At 56.2% G+C, this 20851-nt stretch overlaps 1 protein-coding gene across 15 annotated transcripts in view; it reads right to left on the bottom strand.

The window, feature by feature from the left end:
* Adgrb2 (adhesion G protein-coupled receptor B2) overlaps positions 1 to 20851 on the bottom strand; it is a 62702-nt gene that overhangs the window by 22797 nt on the left and 19054 nt on the right. For 8 of the 15 annotated variants that reach the window (XM_052718614.1, XM_052718613.1, XM_052718608.1 and 5 more), the window contains exons 1-2: positions 14658 to 14786; positions 7280 to 8099 (exon numbers count right to left, since the gene is read on the bottom strand). In XM_052718614.1, the coding sequence (XP_052574574.1) occupies positions 7280 to 8084 (805 nt within the window). In that variant the 5' untranslated portion in view covers positions 8085 to 8099; positions 14658 to 14786. Of the gene's footprint in view, positions 1 to 7279; positions 8100 to 14657; positions 14787 to 20851 lie in introns of those variants that run through there. The other 7 variants (XM_052718611.1, XM_052718610.1, XM_052718612.1 and 4 more) reach the window with 2 other exon arrangements.

Raw genomic sequence — 20851 nt, forward strand, 5'->3', positions numbered from 1 at the left:
AGCTCTGACACCATCTTGCTGTGTGCTCTCAGCCGAGTAACCTGACCTCTCTGAGCTTCAGATTCTTCAACTGAAAGTTATTTTTTTGTTTTGTTTTGTTTTGGTTTTTTGGGTTTGTTTTGTTTGGGTTTTTTTTTGTTTTTTGTTTTTTGTTTTGTTTTGTTTTTCAAGACAGGGTTTCTCTGTGTAGCTTTGCGCCTTTCCTGGAACTCACTTGGTAGCCCAGGCTGGCCTCGAACTCACAGAGATCCGCCTGCCTCTGCCTCCCGAGTGCTGGGATTAAAGGCGTGCGCCACCACCGCCGGCTGTTTTTTGTTTTTTGAGACAGGGTTTCTCTGTGTAGCTTTGGTGCCTTTCCTGGAACTCACTCTGTAGCCCAGGCTGGCCTGGAACTCACAGAGATCCACCTGCCTCTGCCTCCCAAGTACTGGGATTAAAGGTGTGCGCCACCACCGCCTGGCTACTTAAACTGAAAGTTAAGGATAATGTCTACCACACGTCTCCATAGAGAGAATTAGAGATGTGGACTGTCTAGGCACTGTACCCCTTTTCATCGTTCAATCACACAAATACTTTATTCTCTCGATGCTTCTGTTCCCTCCTTGCAAAAGGCCCTTCCCTCCATCTCAGCCTGCCAAGCACATAGTAAGTGTGGCCTCTTCCAAGAAGCCCTTCCAGACTGGCCACACAGGAATTTGGGTGTGCTGACCCCCTTTCTGTGGCCTAGTTCTTAGATCATCTTACACTAGCTGTCAGTCTCCTGTACCCACAACTCCCATGACACCAAAGTCTCAGTCCTCAGTGCCCTCTGGCACAGGCAACCAGGCAGCCAGGCACAGGAAATCATCCAGGATCAGAAAACACAGGTCAGATCATCCTGGAGATCCCTCCACCCTAGCCACCAGGGGCTATCCTCAGCTCACCTTGCCTCTATGGGCAGGATCCACAGGCTCTCTGCTACTGGGCTACAACTGCCCATGCCTGCTGTGTGTGCTGAGCTCCAGACTCCACGCAGCGCGGCACCCAAGACCTCTATGCTATGAATGTGTTAAAGTAATCAGCACTTCCTTGGAGAGACGGCTGTGACTTCCAAAGCAAGACCTCCCCAGGGCTCCCAGCACCCTTCCTTACACTGGCCCCAGAGCCTGGGTGGCACCAGCCAGCCCCGTGCTGTGTCCTTCCATGCCTTCCTGGCACCAGGGGTGCAGAGAGGGAAGCGGCTGTTGAAAACTCCAGGCTCTCCCCTGCAGCCCGACGTAACCGGGTCTCCCTGTGTAGCGAGGTACCGGCCAGGATGCCAGGCCCCCCTGGGGACCCTTCTTCCGATGAACCTATGAAGCCAGTCTTCCACCTGAGCTGGATCCCTGCTACTTCCCCATGTGGTCACATCCTCCTGGAGAGCCAGGATCACAGCTGACTCAGCCCGCCTGCCTCCTCCACAGTGACGTTTCTTGTTCTCTCCAAGCCACTAACCAACAGGATGAGGTTCCCAAGCAAGGCGCCTCTGGCTCGGGATGGCTCGGGACGGCTCGGGAAGGCAGTCAGAGCCCTGGTCCCAGCTCCCTGCATAGCCAGCAGCTGTACTGCTTATAGCTCTTTCCTCACGTGATATTTCACACTCCCGCCCTTGCGCAGGCTGTTCCCTCGGCTAACAAGGCCCTTCCAGGGGCTTTCACAAAGTGCCAGCAGGATGACTGTGGCGGCTGGGGCCTTGTGGACAGGAGAAGCTGCCCTTTTACCTCTAGGTCTCTTCTAGGACAGTTCGCTGACGGGTCGGGACAATCCTGTTGGTGCCTGTTGTCTTCCTGAACGTCAAACGCCCTTGCAACTGCCCGAAGGATAAAGTCTCAGGAGCCCAGACTTCCACACGTAGCCACCCAGTGCTAATTTCTCTTTCTAACAAATGAAGGAGCAGGAGAGCAGAAGGCTGGAATTTAATACCGCCGCTTTGTTTTCTCCGCTTTGTTTTGCTTTTGTTATCGTCTCTTTCAGATAAGTGATAACTCTTTCCATTTATGATATGAAATCTCTCTTTAATATATTAAATTTAAAAGGCAATTCAATTTAAGGAGAAATTTCACAGGCTAGTGGATTCCTATTCACTCCTCAAAACCCACCTCACAGTCACCTCCGTTAACTGACTTCCCACTCCTTCAGAGCTTGATCCTCCACTCTCCCTCCCCACCCTCCGTAACATCCAGAACACTAAATCATGCTAACACAGCAACTGTTTATTGGCCAGCCTGTGGTTTAGTGTGTGTCCCAAGGGCTCGTGTGTAGAAACTCAGTCCCCACTGTGGGGTATGAAGAGAGTGGAAATTTAGAGCCAGGCACGGTGACACAGGCCTGTAATCCCAGCGGTAAAGAGACAGAGGCAGGAGGACCGGAAGTTCAAGGTCATCCCCAGCTACAATTGTTAGTTTGAGGCCTACCTGGACTACATGAGACCCTGTCTCAAAAACAGAAAAGGAGTTTAGAGACGTAACTCAGTTGGTAGAGTGCTTTTCCTGGCATGCACAAGGCCCTGGCTTCAATCCCCAGCACTCAATAAAACCAGACATGGTATTCCCAAAGCTTAGGAGATAGAGGCAGGAGGATTGGAAGTTCAAGGTCCTGCTCAGATACATAGCAAGTTTGAGGCCAGCCTAGGACACATGGGACCCTGTCTTATATAGCATTAAGAGGAAGGTTTGAGGAGGTCACTGCAGTTAGTCCTGGTGGCTTCCTAAGAAATGAGAGATGTCAGGTACAGTGGCGCACGCCTTTAATCTCAGCTCTCTGGAGGCAGAGGCAGGCAGATCTCTGTGAGTTTGAGGCCAGCCTGGTCTACATAACAAGTTGAGGCCTGCCAGAGCTACATAGAGAGACCCTGTCTTTAAAAAGAAGAAGACAAAAGCCGGGCGGTGGTGGCGCACGCCTTTAATCCCAGCACTCGGGAGGCAGAGCCAGGCGGATCTCTGTGAGTTCGAGGCCAGCCTGGACTACCAAGTGAGTTCCAGGAAAAGGCGCAAAGTTACACAGAGAAACCCTGTCTCGAAAAACCAAAAAAAAAAAAAAGAAGACAAAGAATGAAAAGAGAGGGGACACAGGCACACATTGTCCTCTCTTGCCATGTGATAGACACTATATGCCACCTAGGGACTTTGCCAGCAAGAAGGTCATCAACAGACACAGGCCCTTGACTTGGAACAGAATCCTGAGCCCAAATAGACCTCTTTTCTTTAAGACATGCCTCGTCTGTGGCATTGTGACATTAGTAAGCTTCATGGAGTCAGGTGCCACACGAGCTCTCACAGCGCTGCAGAGCATGGCTCTCCTATCCTCACTTTACAGATGACAAAACAGCAGTGAAGTCACTTGTCCATGTGACAGGGCAACTTCAGCCTGTGGCCTTGACGATCACTGTCTACCAAGAGCCACTGTGACACAAGAGCACACAAAGTGTGCCTCCCTCCCCTCTGATCTCACTCAGAGCTAGCCCCAGATTTAGCAGGAACTCCACAGATAAAGACAGGCATGAGGGCCGGGTGGTGGTGGCGAATATCTTTAATTCCAGCACTCAGGAGGCAGAGGCAGGCAGATCTCTGTGAGTTCTGTTCCAGGATGGTCAGGGCTGTTACACAGAGAAACCCAGTCTTCAAAAAAAAAAAAAAAAAAAAAAAGACACAGTGATGTGTGTGAGGGATAGGCAGGCTGTGCTGAAAGGCCTGAAAATTCTGGGATGCACTGACAGAACCCCCAGGAAATGCTATGGACTAGGTCTTTTCCCACTCTGTAGAGAGAAGACCTGCCTCCTTACCAGGGGAGCCTCAAGGAAGCAGGGGAGGCCCCATTTCCTGCCACCAGAACAGGCTGGCCAACACGGAAGAGCTGAGCTTGAGCGCTAAGGGAGAAAGCTTCCTCGCTCTCAGGATTGGGTGGAGCAGGCTGGTGTCCTCCCTAGCAGCTACAGGGGTAACACGTGGGTATGAGGCTTGGCAAGATTGGAGAGATCTGGTCACCCAGGGTGAAAGGTATCCAGGGAGGGGAACAGCCCCAGCAGAGGTAGGGGAGGTAGAAAGCAGGGGCTCCGAGGACAATGAGGGGGTCGGTGAATGGGCAGGAGGGAGATGGAGGGAGGGCTGAAAGAGTGGACAGCTGTGCCCAAGGAGGTCTCAAACACCAGGAAGGGGTGCCTGAGTAGAGCTGGAGGCTCAGGCTCTAGATTGGGAAAGTGACACATAGACACCTAGGAGGGACAGCAACTTATTCAAGTGACACAGTGGCAGAGGCAGGGTAGGGATCTGAAGTCACTCTTGCCTCCCAGGAGGAGTCCACAGTCTCCCAGAATGGCTATGCCTCAGAAATGGAGTGTGGATGATGGGGAGGGTGGGCTGGGAACATCTGGCCCAGGGGGAAAGTGCCCTGAGGGAAGAGAGTTGTGCAGCAGAGGAGGGAGGAGGCAGATGCACGGGGGGGGGGGGGGGGGGGGGGGGGGGGCTCTCCCAGGTATCACTGAGCTCAGCCATCCCTGTGCACAAGGGGCCCCCAGGCCCGGAGGATTAGTGGGCGGGACCCATGTCAGCAGCTGGGCCCTGCAGTGGGCAGCACTTGTGTGACTCGCCTCCCAGCTCCGGCCTCAGCCAGCCTCCATGCCAGCCTTCCAAGAGCTCCTTCCTGCCCTGCCTTCTCTTTCTTCCTCTCCCCACACTTAACAGATTGCGGCAGCAAGATGGCACAAATTTATGGCTCAACTCACCAAAAATAACAAGAGATCTATCAAAGGCAGTTTGCGTGAAATTAGCAGGCGCCTGTACCCTCTTGTCAAATGCACTCAGCTCCGAGGCGGGCCAAGGCACCCCACTGCCCCTAACCTCCTCAGTGTCTGGTGCCACCCTGGGTCCATCCTCCTTTGTCTTCGGCTGACTCCTCTCAAGGATGTCCCAAAGAGGGTGAACCCAACTTCCTTCCCTGCCCCAGTTCCTGGCAGAGGGTCTCTTCCTGTTCACCGTCCCACAAACCTTGCTCTCTGTCTGGCAGCTCCTTGTGCCAGTCTATTCTGCATTCTAGGGTGTGGCATGGAGAGTGGTGTGGAGGAGGCCCAAGGTCTTGGTGAGCAGAGCGGTGTGTCCCGGGCTGTGGCAATGCCTCTCACCAGTCGACACGCCCTGACACGTGAAATGAACTGAGTCATGTCCCCACCGTCTCTCACAGCAGAAAGGTTGGACAGGAGGGAGGAGGTGGCAGAGCGGAAGAGCCTCCTGCCTGCTTTGGGGAGAGGAAGGGGCTGTGCCAGCCGGCTCTGGGTACCAGTATGCTGGGTAAGTTCGGTTCATTTATGCCAGCTGATGCTACATCCCCCATGCCAGCTCCCCACAGGAGCCCTCCCCACAGAGCAACCACCACCTGAACAGGTGCCAAATGGGGCAAGGGGCAGAGCAGAGGCAAGGCCTGAAAGCAGCCAGGGCCTCCCGCTCAGGGGTCTCTGCTCCAAGAGCCTTGAGGACAACCAGCCATCCAACCTCCATCCGTCTCAAACTCGAGGGTCCTTTCAGGGGCTCTGATGATGGTGCACTGCCAGTCACCACCCCTCTCTGACTCCTGAAGATGCCCTCGCTACCAACCAGATCCTGCTTCCGGCTTCAACCCAGCCCAGCTGGCTGCTCCTGGCTCTGTGCTCCACATGGCAGCCTGCCCAGCCAGTGCCCATCCAGGAGGGCAAAGCCTTGCTCCGTCCACTCCAAACCACTGGGCCGATGGGCCACAGGGAATGCCAGACAAAAGAACTTGTCCTCAGCTGAGCAGAATGGGGGAGGCCCTACGGAATGACAGCAGTGGTGACCACGCAGGAGGAGCCATAAACCTCCTGATATACGCCTGGCGCTCTCCGCTGATGTTCAACCAAAGAAGCAAAATTCAATTTCTTCCTGCAGGCACTAAATCCCAGGCCAGCCTCTAGGGCCCGTAACCTGCCCACGGCCTGGTTGTCACATGGATGGCTTCATCGACCGCTGTGAGAGGCCAAGCTGGCCTGGGAGAGAGGCCACGGCAAGGCCACTGGGTGCTCACTGTGCCCCCGTGGGCACGATGCCAGATGTTTCAGGGGGGAGGCCAAGAAGGTCCCCCTGCACAGCACCGGGAGAGGCCATTGTCATAACTCCCCTTCTAACTAATTCAGAGACACCTCCCAGTTTTACAAAGAATCCAATACCTTTGTTAATGAAGCTAACGATCAAAGATAGTGTCCGACTCCTGGGCTCTATTCTCCAAAGCAGGGATACGGGAAGGTATTCCTCCAGTGACCTCACATGAGCCTCCTTCCTCCCATGTAAATACTCAGTGAGACCTAGATGCATCCTCCATCCTCTCCAAGGTAGGCTAACACTTGGGGAAACTGAGGTCCAGAGAGGCAAAGGGCCTTCCAGTATACGGCCCAGCTTCCAGACCTACCCCTCTCCCACCTACCCAGCCTTGGTGCCTGTTCCCTGCTGACCCCCAAGCCAGCGCTTGGCTCAGCGCTGGTCACCAGGCGTAGAAGGTCCAGCTGGCAGAGGGGAGCTGGGACTAGAAGCTGCAAGAAGCAGGGCAGTGGAAGGTGGCCATGGCTGTGAAGCTGGGGTGGGTGTGGGAGCAGGCAGGCAAAAGGACTTGAAGAGCTTTTGCCCAGTCAGCAGGAAGCGCCAGCAGCTGGCGGCCTCGGTCCCAGAAGACATGGGCCCAGTGGGGGAGATGGGACACAGGGAGTTGAGCCAGCCCAGCCCTCCAAGGCATCTCAGAGCCCGGGCCTCTTCACCCAGGCACACTCTTCCTCACCTCCTTCTGCCCTGACCCTGGGGTACTGCCAAAAATCATTGACCCGTGTGGGCAGGAACACATTTCTGCTCCCTGCCTACTCCAGCCTCCAGGCAAATTTGTCAACTCACAGTGCCAGGGTCTGCCACAGCCACTCCAGCTTTGGGGTTCAGTGCGCTCTGCTCCATCTGCCTGGGATGCTCTCACCACTCCTGCGGCCTGTCACCTCCCCACCTGTTCTACAGGCCTGTGGCCCTGAACCCTTCTCTTCCAGAAGCTCCCTTGGCCAGCTATCTGCCAGGTACCTACACCACTCCGCACCCTCTCATCTGCATCCCACTCAGGTAACAATCGGACTTGGATGACCTTTACAGCTGGACAAGGCTGAGCACAGAGGTGACATCCATGAATGACTCGGCCAACGGCTGGGACCGGCCGGAATGGACACCCGCAGACACTGCCGGTCCCCTCGAGGCCCCCGCCCCACTCAGACCCTGCTCACACTCACCATATCTCATCTCGGTGGTGAACAGGTCATTGCTGCTCCCCGAGTGCAAGTCAGCCTCAGCAGGTGGGGCCGGGCCCCCAGGCACCAGGGCATTGGATAAGGTGTGGGCAGCCGGAGGCCCCGGAGGTGTAGTGGTGGCAGGGCTGGCCCCAGCCTCCCCAGGGCAGCTGCACCCTGGCTGAGCAAAGCCACAAGCCCTGCCTGCAGCCCGGCCACACTCTTCACTCCAGCGGCAGAGCACGCCACAGGTGAACTGGCTGGAGTTGTTGTTGTTGATAAGCAAAACCTCCACAAAGCGGAAGGCCAGGGCAGCAGGCGCCAGCAGCCGTGGGGCCTCGGAGGGCTCCGCCGACAGGCACAGCTGCACGAAGTTCTTGTCGAAGTGCAGGAAGGTAAAGGGGCCTGAGCCACCACACAGCTCCAACCCCGTCGCTGCCGCCTCCTCCTCCTCCTTCTCCGGCCGCCCCACCTCTGATTCTGCCTGGGCTGCCGCTTCCTCCGGACCAGGCCGCAGGCAGGTGAAGTTGACCAGGTAGTGGTCCAGGGGCAGCAGGCGGGGGGCAAAGTGGGTGCACACCTGCTCCTGTCGGTTGAAGCGCAGGTAGAGGGAGTACTTGGTGGGGTCAGGGTTCTCCAGGGTCCAGGAGCAGCCCGAGGCGATGGTAGGAAAGAGGTCCTGCAGCGAGAAGGCCCCGTAGAGCACGCCCGAGGCCAGGGCGGAGCAGGCACTGGGGGCGGGGTCGAAGGCCGTGGCCAGGCGCAGGGACAGAATCACAGACAGTAAGAGGGGACAGGCTGGGGTCATCCTATGTCCCTTGCCCTGTGGAAAAAAACAGAGGTCAACGGAGCTCCGGGTCAGCCGGCAAGTGCTCTGAAGCTCCAGTGTCCAGGTGCAAGTAGTGGGCCGGTGGTTCTAACCATGTTCTTTTAAATCCCTTGGGTTTGTCTGTGTGACCTTAGACCAGGTGAATGACCTCTCTGTGCCTTGGTTTTCTTGCCTGTAAAACGGCTGTCCTTATCTCATGGTGTCCTCCAAAATACCTATCTCATCTATCCTACAAGGGCAATATGAGCTAACTCAGGAAAGAGTTCCAGGAGGAGGCTTGGACTCTTGTGGTTTAGTTTCTAAGCGCCTTAGTTATCACTACCTCCTATGCGGCCCGCCAACTAGAGGTGTCTGGGCCTGGCATCCACATACAGTGCCAGCCCTGCCACCCCTTTATCCTCCAGAGCGGCTGCTCTCGGTGTGTCGTGATCAGCTGTGAGGAGCGCCGTGTGTAATCCAGCAGTCAGAGTGGTGATGTTTGACAACCCTTTGCTTTTTTATAAATCAGCGCGATTCAAGGTTATTCCCAGAACAATGTTCTCACTCACTCCCTTCACTGAGCAAGAGAGGAAGGGGCGGAGTTACTGCCAGGTGCCAGGAACTGTGTCTAACTCAGCCATGCTCGTGGAAAGGGTATTACCAGTGTGGATGTCATGGGTACCACTGTTGTAGGAATGAGGAGAGGAGGTACCAGGCATCAGTCCAGCTCAGCCAGCCACTTGCTAGCTGGGTGAATCTCATGAACCTCAGTTTCCTAATCTACAAAATGGGCACAGTAATTTCCATCATAGCCCCCTCTTCACATCTTCCCCACAGGATTGGCTTCCAAGGCCTGGCAAAGGGCTTGCCAGCCTCAGTGTGCTCTCCCTGTGGCTCATCTCAAGGCCCTAAGAGGGAAGACCAGTCTGCTGGCTTCCTTCCCTCAACGTGCTATGCTCAGTTGCTCTCCCAGCAAGTGTGAATGCACTCCAGGCAGGCAGAGGACACAGAGGACCCAAGACCCACCCTGCCGGCACTCAGGCGAGAAGACTGCAACTACCTTCCCACCCATCAGACCAGGGCAGAACCACTGGCCACTCCCACCCAGCTTCTACCCCAATTCCCAAAAAAAGCAGGCTGGTACAAGTCTAGATTAGCCTCACTTCCAGTCCAATTCCAACGCAGCCACACAGCCTCCCTCCTCCTCTCTCCACCACACAGCCCACAGGCCAGCATGGACCCATCTAATTGAGAGCTTCCACGTTAAAGAAGACACAAGACTCAAGATCACACGAAGGTGGCCTAGTCAGGACTGGAATTCAGGACCTCGACTCAGGCCCACAATTCCCCGCCCCCACCCAGAGCTTCCTGTGCCTTCCCTTAGCTTATTCCTTGGGATTCAGGACAAGGGGCCAAGTGATTCCTTCTGGGACCTCAGATCACAACCACAGGACAGCTCACAGGTGTGGTTAGGTTTTCTAAGATACAGCTGCTCCCTGGGGACAAATTTCCCCAGAACTGTTCTAAATAGTTTCAGGAGCAGAGGACAGGAATTAGAACCCCAGTACTCCAGTCCCGGTGCAGCATGCGCAGAGCTTGGAATGCTACTTTCCCACACGGGGCGCCTCTGAGCCAAGCCCAAGCCCCAGTCACAGACATGCACCTGTCCTTCCCCAACCATCCAGAAAGGATGGAGGCCAGAGGCATCACTAGGCTCACTCACCCAAGAGGAGCTGCCTCATCCTCCTCCAAAGACCAACAGGAGCCAGAAGAGGCCCCTGTCTCTGCCCTACCCTCCTCTGCAGAGCTGAAAACGGCACCAGAGCCCTGGCCTTCCCTCCTGCAATCATGCCTGTCCCAAACTGTTCAGCCCGCCCAGGCTGCTGCGACAACCAGAGAAGCCAGCGGCTGATGATGAGTGACATCCAATCCCCCCCGCTGCCCCCAATTATTTTTAAGCAGGCTGCAAAATTCAGGCCATGGCTGCAGCTCAGCAGAGGGGAGGTGGGGGCTCATTATAACTGGCCTCCCCTCCCCCCACCCCATCTAGAGCAAGGAAGGGAACTATATACCTGAACAGACCTGGGCTTCAACAGACTTGGGCCCAGAGACACATACATACACAAAAGCATGCATATACAGATGTGTGTGCAGACAAGTCTTCCCAGTGGTCTCCATACAAAAACACACATGCATGCAGGTCTGTGACAAGCTCAGCATTATGAATGACCTCATATGTGCACAAGGGTGCACACACCACACACACAGTGAAGTCAGACCACTGCATACATACAGAGATGCATCTATTCCCACGTGTGTCCACACAGGTGCTTGGCCCCGAGGCTCTCTAAGTATTGGGCAGGACTGTCCATAGCCCCTTCCCCGTGTTTTTAAAGCTGGGGCATCACAGAGCCCTGGTCCCATCTCCTGGACCTCTGCTGCTCCCAGATCATCAAGAAACACGAAGTCTAAACTGCTCCCTGCCAGGGTCTGGCTTCTCCAGAAGGGAGCCACCTGTACACACTGGCCAATCCCCATGCCTACTCAGTCTCCTCCAGATAGCTCAGACCCATTTCAGGATTTTACCCTGCCCTCAGGGTATGGCATTCACTGCTCCATAGCTCCTGCTTCAAAGTGAGATGGAGGATGAAGGTAAGTATTTTACCTTTCCACCCTTCACATTAAGGGAAAGACTCAACTGAAGCTGGGTCACAGCCATGGCCTTATTCAAGATCTTCTTGAAGTGTGCGGCTGTGGCCTGTCCTCCTATGGGCATTGATCCAGAGCTGCTCCCAGGGAGAAGTCTTGAAAAGATCCTAGTCTCCCAGGCAGCCACGTGATTATTAGCCATGCATAACTATCTGGGCCTCAGTTTCCCTCTCTGGGGACTAGCGTGTCATCACTGTCCTCGGAATGGCACATGCCTTCTCTTCCGTTAGCCTCCCCAACACATAACCTGACCCAGCCTGATGAGCTCTGTTCCTGGTCCCAGAACCATGCTGACACTCCTCTCACCAAGGGGCCAGGGAATGGCCAAGAGTGGCATTGTCACCTCAAAGCCCAGGAAGACCACAGACCCTTCCAAGGTACAAGTGCTAGAAAGTAGAGGCCAAGGTCAGCTCTAAGGCAGAACTTCCTGAGTCAGAAAAGGCTGGTGGAGAGCGTCAAAAGGTTTCAGGACCTTTCTGGGCTGAGATGGAAGAGGAGCTGCCTGGAGCAGTTTCAATCTCAGGGACCCAGTCCTCAGCTAAGCCCCCCAGAATTCCCAAGAGTTCCTCTCTGCCTAGGTTCAGGAGAGAATGGGGATCCTCGGAGACCCCACAGGCCGGCCCAGCCTCGGGCTTCCATTCTGTACCAAAGAAGGACCCCAAAGCTTTCTCAGCAGCTCAAGTAGAGGGTGAAGATCGGCGGGGGTGGGGCACCTCCGGGCCGGCTGTCAGGGGTCCCGGGATCAGATCGACTCTTGTCTACCAGGTGTGAACACTGGGTGAGGAGTCGCAAGCCCGGGCCCTGGGCGGGGGAGGGGCGATTAGCGGGGGGAGGGGGCGCGGCGACGAGCACATCCGTCGCGTTTATCCACCTGGCAGCTCCAATTCGCGAGCCCGTCACTCATCCTCAGCCTCACCGGTGCCTGCCATGGGGCCTCCGGGTCTCCCGCCCGTGCTCCGAGCTGGGGGCAGGGTGCTCGGGGACCCCTCTCCAAGAGCTCTGGCACCCAGCGAGGCGCTCAGCCTCCATCCAGCCTCTCGAGCTAGGGGGCGGGACCGAGGGAGCGGGCGACCCGGGTGCGGCCTTCCCAGACTGATGGCAGAGAGGGTCGCTCCGGAGGCCTGTCGCACACACCGAGGGAAAGGCTAGCGGTGCAGACGGGGACAAGGGGCGGCCCCCGGGGGCGGGGGCGCGCGGGTGGCAGGGGAGGGGGCGGTGACTCAGCCGCCCTCCGCCCGCCTCCCCGGAACTTTGCAGCAGCTGGAGCGGTTGCTACAGGAACCGAAAGCTTTTGTTCCCCAGTGTCAGGGCTGCCCCGGCGAGAGGATAGCTCGGAGGTTGCCACTCCTCGATGGAACCCAAGTGCCGCCACACCGCCAGAAGATGAATAGCCGACCAGAACGCCACGGGTTCGTGTCTCTGTCGTCTTCCTACTAGCCCTTCACTGAAGCACTCACGTCAACGCTAGGTATCTCCAAACTCCATGGCTCTCAGGCCAGGTTGCCCCTAACTCTGACCTGCAGCGCTAACTAACCTGGAAAGTTCCTGATGATGTCTGATCTCCAAGGGTTGGGAAGAGGGAAAGGCTCTGTATCTCAGAGTGGTTGGTTTTCCATGTGGGCCACATCTAACGGACTGCCTGGCTTTGAGAGCCGTGTCTCCTCTGTACTGATTCCACTTCCCTCGCCTCTATACTTGAATCTAGACCTCAGAGCCCTTGGCTTGGCCTTCATTGCTGCCCCTATGACCAGGGAGCATCCAGATGTCGCAGAGCCAGAAATGAAGAGGAGGAAACTAACAGTCACAAGCTTCCTGGACCCTTTGGGGGTTAGAGGGGTGAAGGTATTTTCTGTCTTTATTATTCTGAAGGTTAGAAGTGAAGGAAGCTCCTTTTTGGGATCAGTAGTAGTAGCGAGGGACCTGACCTTGGCTTTGAAGGGAAACAGCACAAGACATCATTATGTAGTATTGATAGGCGTTCCATAGTACAATCTGATTTCATTCCCCAGCAACTATATGGAGCAGTGGTCACTGACCCATTTCATAGAGGATCAACTGAGGCTCCGAAAGGTGAAGTAGCTTGGCCAGGTAACACAGGTTTGGAACCCAGATCACCTGATCAAAACTTGAGTCTCAGCTACTTACCTTCAATAGCTGTGGGCTGGGAGGGAAGGAGAGAGTAACTAGGACCTCCCTTTGTGTTACAGAAATGCCCACCCCTGACACACACCCTAAATGAGACCTGTCCCTTTCTGAAGAGGGACGGGGAGAGGACAGAACGGGGGAGTGAGGAGGCAGAAGGGAAGAGAGGAAGATTACCTCCGTCAGTCAGCCTTGGTCCCTCGTCTCCCTACCAACATCGCCAGGGCATACCCTGTGCAGTGTCCATGCTGACCCCCACTCTCCAGGTGCCTGCTCTGTCCCTGGGTCAGGTGGATTTGCTCACAGCCTCCTGCACGCCCAAGCCGGATAGAGCCCACCTTTGCCCCTATCTTGTAAGGAATGTGATGGGGGTGGACAGACAGAAGCTCCCTAAGGACACCTACTCAAGCCCAAGAAGCAACCAGATCATTCTGAAAACCAGGGCTAGTCCAGCTGTGCCTGGTGCTCAAAGGGCTCCTGACTTGTCGCTGGTATGAGCCCTCCATCCAACACCATCCCTCTCCATCCCCAAAGCACGTAGCCTTACAACCAGTGTTTGGGCACCTGGCCTCGCCCACCAACCTCACCTCCCCAGGGACTTCCCAGCGTCAGTCCCGCAGACACCTAACGCTTGGGTTGCGGAAACCCGGGGTTGTCCGCGAGAGAAGGGGCGGTGGGTCCCGGGCTGCGGGCAGGGGGCGCCAGAGGACGCCCAGGGGCCGGGCAGGCAGCTGGCAAGGCGGGCAGGCGGGCGGCATCTCTCGGCCCGGGCGCCCCTCCCCCGCGCGGGCAACAGACTGGTCGCCCGTTCTGCACTAGCCGTGGCGCGGAGGATTTCCCGCGGCTGTGCCCTCGGACCAAACCGATTGCAGGAGTGGCCGCCAACTTCACAGCCTACAGCCCCCCCAAATCATGCCAGCCCCCAGGGTTGCAGAAGAGTGCGTCTGGTGCCTGGCTCTAAGACCGATGGTGGGAGGATAGGGATGGGGAGGCGGGGGTTCCGGCCAAAGATGAACGCGGGAGTCGGCCGAGGGTCAGATGGAGACCTCGGCCTGAGGAACGGGGCTTGTAGGAGCAAGGGGGACACGGCCCCAATTCCAGGCTGAGGGGGAGGGGACTTGCAGCAGAGATTGGAAAGGGAAGGCGGGACTCTGGGCAGATATGGGGGAAGGGGTACTCGGGGCAGAAATAGAGGGGAAGCATGGTCGCCGTGTAGGCGCGGGGGGAGGGCAGTAACAGACGTGGTTGGGGACCGGAACGACTACGGGCCGAGTGGAGGAGAGGTCCAGAGTCCGGTGGCCAGACTAGGAGGGGAGATGGGGGAGGGGGACAGCCGAGCTGCAGGTTGGAGAGGGGCTCGAATCAAGACCAGGGGCGCACTGCCGGGATCTTGGCCGAGACAGGGCAAGACTCGCGACAGCGGTGTGGCAGTCTGGGTCAGGATTCTAAAGGTGGGGGACTTTGACATCAGCAAGGGGTCGGTCCAAGCTGGGGGAGGGGGCAGCAAAGGGGCTCGCAGGAGACCAAGGGGGCTTCCGCCCAGGGTTTGGGAGTCCCTTCTAAGACGGGGGTTGAGCGAGCGCTGGACAGACTCAGTTCGGGCCGGAGAATTGAGCAGAGATGGGCAAGCGGGGCACCCCGAGTGCGGGCTGGTGCGGAAACTCGGGACCGCGCGCGAGGGCTCGGTGCGGGGCCGGCCGGGGTCTGGGGCCGAGCACTCACCTGGGCGCCGTCAGCAGCAGGAGCGGGGGCCGGCACTGGTGGAGGCGGCCGCGGGGCGCAAGTTTGCCATCCCTAAGGCGGGGGCCGGGCCGGGCGCAGGGCAGCTCGCCGCAGCCGCGCCGAGGCCCGAGGCTCCGGCTCCGCCGAGCGGCGGGTGCAGAGCAGGCGCCGCGGAGCTGCACGGGGCGGGCGGGCGGGCGCCGGGCCGGGCGCGGGCTCCTGCCGCCGCCGCCGCCGCCGCCGCCTCCTCGCCGCGCCGCCCCCCGCTCCCCGCCCCGAGCACCGCCCGCGCCGCGCGCCGCCTCCTATTCGCGGGCGGCGGCCGCAGCCCCAGGCTCTGATCGCCGGTGCCGCATCCTCCTCTCTGTCTCCCAGCGCCGCTGCTGCCACCGAACCGGATTCCTCCGGCCGCTCCGGCCGCTGCCCGCAGCGCGCGCCGGGCCGAGTGACGGCCGAGGCGGGACGCGGCGCCTGCGCGGGCCGGGCCCGGGAGGGGGCGCGCGCCGGGCCGGGCGCGAGGAGCCGCGGGAGAAGGGGCGGGGGGCGGGGGCGACGCGCGCCGCCTCCTGTTAAAGGGGGAGCAGCGCCAGTCGAGCCAAGCGCGCCCTCCCCCTCCTCACCCTGGGCCCCAGGCGCCGGCGCGGGAGAAGCCCGGGGTAAGCCCCCGCCCTGCCGGTGACCGCCTGGACCGCAGAGTGAGCCTAACCGCGATACCCCTCCAGCGATATCCCAGGCCAGTGGCGTCTAGCGCAGCCAGGGTCTCCCGAGCTGTGGAGGCTAAAGCATTTTCTCCCCCTCCCCAATATGCAGTGCATATTGCGTGTCCCTGTGCATGCAGGTGCCACTCGTGCTCTGAACTTTGCATATGCATACAGGTGCCCTGCGTGTGCACTGCAATATTGCCTGGCTGGGTGCATGCAAATGCTGCACGTATGCATAGTGCATTGACGTGCGCTCAGGTCCTGAATGCATGCTGCTTTTTCCCTGTGCCTTAAGAATACTGTATGTGTAGAAGCTCACAGGTGCCACATGTGTGCAGAACGCTGTGGGTAACTGGTATGTAGAAACAACACAGGTACCCCGCAGCGTGGCATGTTTACTGCATACTCTGGTGTTAATCGCTGTGATGTTGCATGTCCCTAGGCACGGGGATGTTACACGTGTGCAGTATGTTACATGTTTTCCCAAGTCTCTTCTCCCACAAGTGCCTTTCTCTGTGCCAGGGGCGCCCCCATGTTGCATCTGTTTATGTAGAAGCCACAGAGATGCACAGACCCACCCCATCCTGGCCCTGTTCCCAGGAACAGTTGGGTGGGGCCTAAGCCCACATGGCTCAGGCGGTACCCAGAGGGATGTCCGTGGCTCAGGGCTCTGGTCAGGAGGTTTGTGGCCCGGGCGTGATGCCACCAGGAAGGTGGGCCGACTGGGGACACACCACAGCAGCCAAAACAAGTAGGTTAATCCGATGGCTCTGGGCAGAGAAGCCAGCAGGGGGCAGCTTTGCATGAGGGTGGAGTGATTTCGGGACATACTTTGGAAGGCTCACACACGTGGAGGGGCCAGTCCGGTAAAGACGAGGTGGTCCTCGGCCCATCCATTGCCAACTTCCCCTTTCCCCCATAACTCGAGTTTGGTCACCTACAGACTGTGGCAAGATGAGAAAGGCCCACCTTTTCCCAGAGGAGTTATCAGAAAGAGGCAGAGAACTTCCCCTGTACCTTCCCTCTGTCCCTCCCCCTGAAGCAGTCCCGGTGACATTTGTTGTGAGTGATTGGGAGACATTATCGACTTTAATGGAAGGAGGTAATAAGGGGTGATGAAGGGATCTCACCAGTCACCTTAAGGGAATTTATGAGGCTGTGTGAAGCAGGGAGGGGGTCTGGGCTTACACTTTCCCTTTCTCTGCGGGAGCCCTGAGAAGGCCAATGCCTTAGGCCTAGCACTGGCAGGCAGAGCTCCCAGATTCTTGCCAGGCACCCTCGAACATACCCTGGCATAGTCAGGAGGCTCAGCTCACTGTGAAAGCTGAACCAGGCAGTCCTCCTCGCCATCTGCAAAGCATTGACAGCCACTGGATACAGTGGGAAATCCTGGGCTCTTTCCTTACTCGGCTCCTGTGAGAAGCAACAAAGTTGCTGGGAGCCTTGGAGGAGGTGGACAAAAGTGGGGAAAGTGATCAAGACATGGACTGCCCACCAAGATACAAGGACCAATCCTTAGAAGTCTCAACGAGCCTGTCCTCCAGAGCTCCAGCCCCTTCCTCTCCATACTGAGCCCGCCTCCCTCTTTATGAATATTCATGATTATTTGCATGCTAGAGACCTAGCACCAAGAGAAACACAGACAGGTCTCTCACAGATGTGATGCAGCTGGATCTCTAAAGCCACACTCTTTCCCTGCTCTGAGAGATCCAGCTGGGTAAGGGGTGATGGGAGGGGCCCACTCCGGAGAGACAGGGATGTTATTTATCTGTTTCTCTGTTCCCTGATAGTCTTCTGACTTCTTGACCTCATGCCCTAGGAAAAACGTGGTAGGTGTGATGAAAGACTGTTAAATCATTGATATTCTATTGCCCAGGGACTCACAGGGCAGACTCACAGGAAGAAGCTAGGTAAATCGAGTAAAGACAGCAGGACTTGTCAGGGGGTGTACAGAAGCTGTCTGGATTAGGACAGATGTTGGGAAGGCTCTCCCTGTATCAGGGCTTCTGCCACCTGCTTTCCCAGGAGCCCCTGCCCTTCCAGACTCACTCTGGTGATAATGCCACCCGCCTGCCTGCCTGCCTGCCCGCCCAGGAGGACTTGGAGTAATTACAAATTGTTTCCATATTCAAATCCAGCTGGTTGAAGAGAAATTACTTCTCTGAACAGCCCAGGCGGGGGTGAGAAGAACGCATCTTAGCCCCAGGAGAGACCCCCTCCCCCAGGGAGCCTGAGGCTGAGACAACCTGGGAAGAGACACCATCCAGAGCTCAGTCACAGAAGGCTTGGGCAGAGTGGAGGGCCATCCTTACACTCTGAGCAGAAGACAATGACCCCCCAGCTCTTGTGTCCCATGAGGATCTGTTCTGGAACCTCTAATGAGATCAGGGGGACCAAACACACGTGGACTGTAGGGGGCCAGGCTTCCCACCCTGATCTACTGCTGCGCTGGGTGACCTTGAGAAAAATCCCTTCAGCTTTCTGGGCCTCTGTTTTCTCATCTGTGGAATGGTATAAAACATGATCTGTCTCAGCCTGGGATCCAGGAAGGTCCGGGTATGGATTACAAGTGCTAGGCCCGAGGAGAGGCCTTTTACAATAATGATCTTATTTGCAATTAATTAATATTTTTGTTAAGAATAACCACCACCAATACCCCAGCTGGGAGGCAGCACACGGTCAAAGCCAAGGCCATCAGGGCAGCTCATGAGAGGATGAGGGTCAAGCAAGGGAGCTTCCTGGCCTCACCCGCCTGGCCTCAGCCTCGCCTCCCGCTGGGCCAGAGCAGCTATGCTTCGTTGCCCTTTAAACAGATGAGAAAATGTTCTTCTTCCCTTCCCAATGATTTATTTGGCCCGGAGCCTAGGCAGGTTTCCTTCCAGGCGATGAGACCCAGAGTGCCCCTCACTCAGCCCCTGCTCACCCTTTGCCACTCAGTCAGGCATTCCGGGGCCACCCATGTCCAGGGTACCAAAATCTTCCAATCCCACAACCACCTGAGACACCTTTAAGGAGCTCACATGTTCCCCAAAATACGTGAATCCATTCAACAATCTCCTCACCAAGGTCTGCCCCAGCGCTCACATGCATAACACCCCCAGGCTGGCGGGGGGGGGGGGGTTAATAAGTCCTGGAGGGCTATGCCATGAAAGGCAAACTGTCCTCTTCACCTGCAGGAAGTCCTGTGTGTCTAACTAAACAGGATTAGGGGCCTTGAGTAATCTGGGCTGGATGTTTGTCTTTTTTTTTTTTTTTTTTTTTGGTGGTGGAGACTGGGCGGAGAGAAGGGAGGAATTAGATGTTCCCTCACCAAATCCTCCCAGAGGACGCCTGGTTATGTGCATTCTCTGGCCCCAGGGGTAGAGAAGACCTTTAGGATCCTGAGTGGTCACTGTGTGTCTCAAACTAGAGGGCACATGTGAGTGATTGTAAAGCCTGGTGCCAAGAAGGCTTCTTCTTAAATTACTGATACAACAAATGCGTTTTGAGTGTTTACCCCTCTAGGCACTGGGACCCAGTCTATCAGCAAGCTCATGGCTTCCTCTACCTCCAAAACTGTCCCCAGCGTACCCACTCTTCACAGCGTCACCAGCAACAACAGAGTGCAAGTGTGCGGATTCTGAGACCACACCCCTGGGTTCCTACTCCTACCTCTCCCATACCAAGACACTCTCCTGGGCCACTGACCCATCTCTTCAATGTGAACCCAAGTGCCTCTTCTAATAGTCCCAAGCTCTGCACATCCCTGTCCCTGTCAGCCTCTCCAGACCCATCTCCTCTCAATCCACATGCCCTGAGCCCCAACTGGTCCCATGACCTTCTCCATGTTCATGGAAACCTCCAGACTATTCCCTAGCAGTTCCCATGGCTCACCCTTTTAGATCAGCTTCCATATTACCTTCCTGACTGTACCTCTAAGATCGCCCCTCTCCCCACATTGTTCTATATCATGCCTCAGGTGAACTTTCTTGGTAGCACTCATCACTCTAAAATGTGTTTTTTCTCTGTACATACATCCCCGGTCTCCATGCTGATCAACTGTAAGCTGTGAATCCCATGAAGACAGGACATTGTCATCTATTCACAGCTGGATCCCCTGGCACCCAGCAATACAACAGGCACAAGGTGGTACTCAGTAAATACTTGCTGAGTGACTGAACAATAAAAGAGCCAAGACAACTGGCTCCACCAGAGCTTTTGACCTATGACCCTTGACCCATGCTCACCGGACATACAACATCTCCCTTTCTCATGGGATGAAATAGAAGAGTCTGGGGTCACAAGAAGCTTCTTCCATCAGTCACTAACTGTGTGATCTTAGACAGGTCACCTATGCGTTTCAAGGCTCATTTTTTTCCTTCTGTAAAGTAGAAATAATGGCCAGGTGGTGGTGGCACAAGCTTTTAATCCCAGCACTCGGGAGGCAGAGGCAGGTAGATCGCTGTGAGTTCGAGGCCAACCTGGTCTACAGAGTGAGATCCAGGACAGCTATGGCTGTTGCACAGAGAAACTCTGTCTTGAAAAAAATATATATATTATATACAAATAAATAATAATGACTTGGACTTATCAGAGCCATAGAGATGACAAGGACAAGGTGCCGAGCATGGTGCTGTGCCCAGGCGGCCTCATCTGTGTGACTGTAGGTTCCTTTCAGATTTACTCAAGGCTCAGGGCTGGCCTAGATTCTGGGGACATGGAGATGACTCAGAATTTGGATCCTAACCGTGACCCCTTCCCAGTGCCCTCTACAATAGACTTATCAGCTGGACCCATAGAGAGAAGGGCCCAGTGAAGCCCAAGCGGGGGCTGCCACATGGGAGCTGCCAGCATGGTGTGTTCCGCTCTCTCTCTCTCTCTCTCTCTCTCTCTCTCTCTCTCTCTCTCTGTGTGTGTGTGTGTGTGTGTGTGTGTGTGTGTGTGTGTGTGTGTGTTCGTGTTCTAAGTCTGTATTCTCTTCCCTGCAGAACCACCGTCCATCCTCTCCCCCTCCAGGTCTGGGCTGACACATATCCATATGACCACATATGCAGGTGACCCCCGTGCACACACTGCCACAGTCAGGGATTCACGATTGTGTATTACAACTACACACGCAACTCCAGCATACAATCCCCCATCCTCATTTTTCTGGTCTAGAGGGCACCCATCTTGTTATGCCCTCACCTATCGCTCTAGGCTGGGGTCAGGGATCCCATACAGTTCCTTGAAAGAGGCAGCCCAAACATTTCTCTTGATAATTTGATCCCCTAGTCTCATCCCACAATTCCCTACTTCAGGCCTTAAAGACTGGCCCTGGTAACCATTCCAGTCATATGCTGAATAAAAAAAAATACCATGTCCATCTGCACACAGCACTAGTCCCACACAAACCCTGCTCGGTCCAACACAGATCACATTCACAGACTGAGTAGACACACAGATCCCACCATTGTACACGTGTTTTCTACGCCACATATACACACAAACAGGAAAAAGCAAAGCATGTAAATA

This window comes from Peromyscus californicus, unplaced genomic scaffold (assembly GCF_007827085.1).
Source record: "Peromyscus californicus insignis strain IS unplaced genomic scaffold, ASM782708v3 Scaffold_5__1_contigs__length_169319896, whole genome shotgun sequence".
Classification (NCBI taxonomy): Eukaryota; Metazoa; Chordata; class Mammalia; order Rodentia; family Cricetidae; genus Peromyscus; species Peromyscus californicus.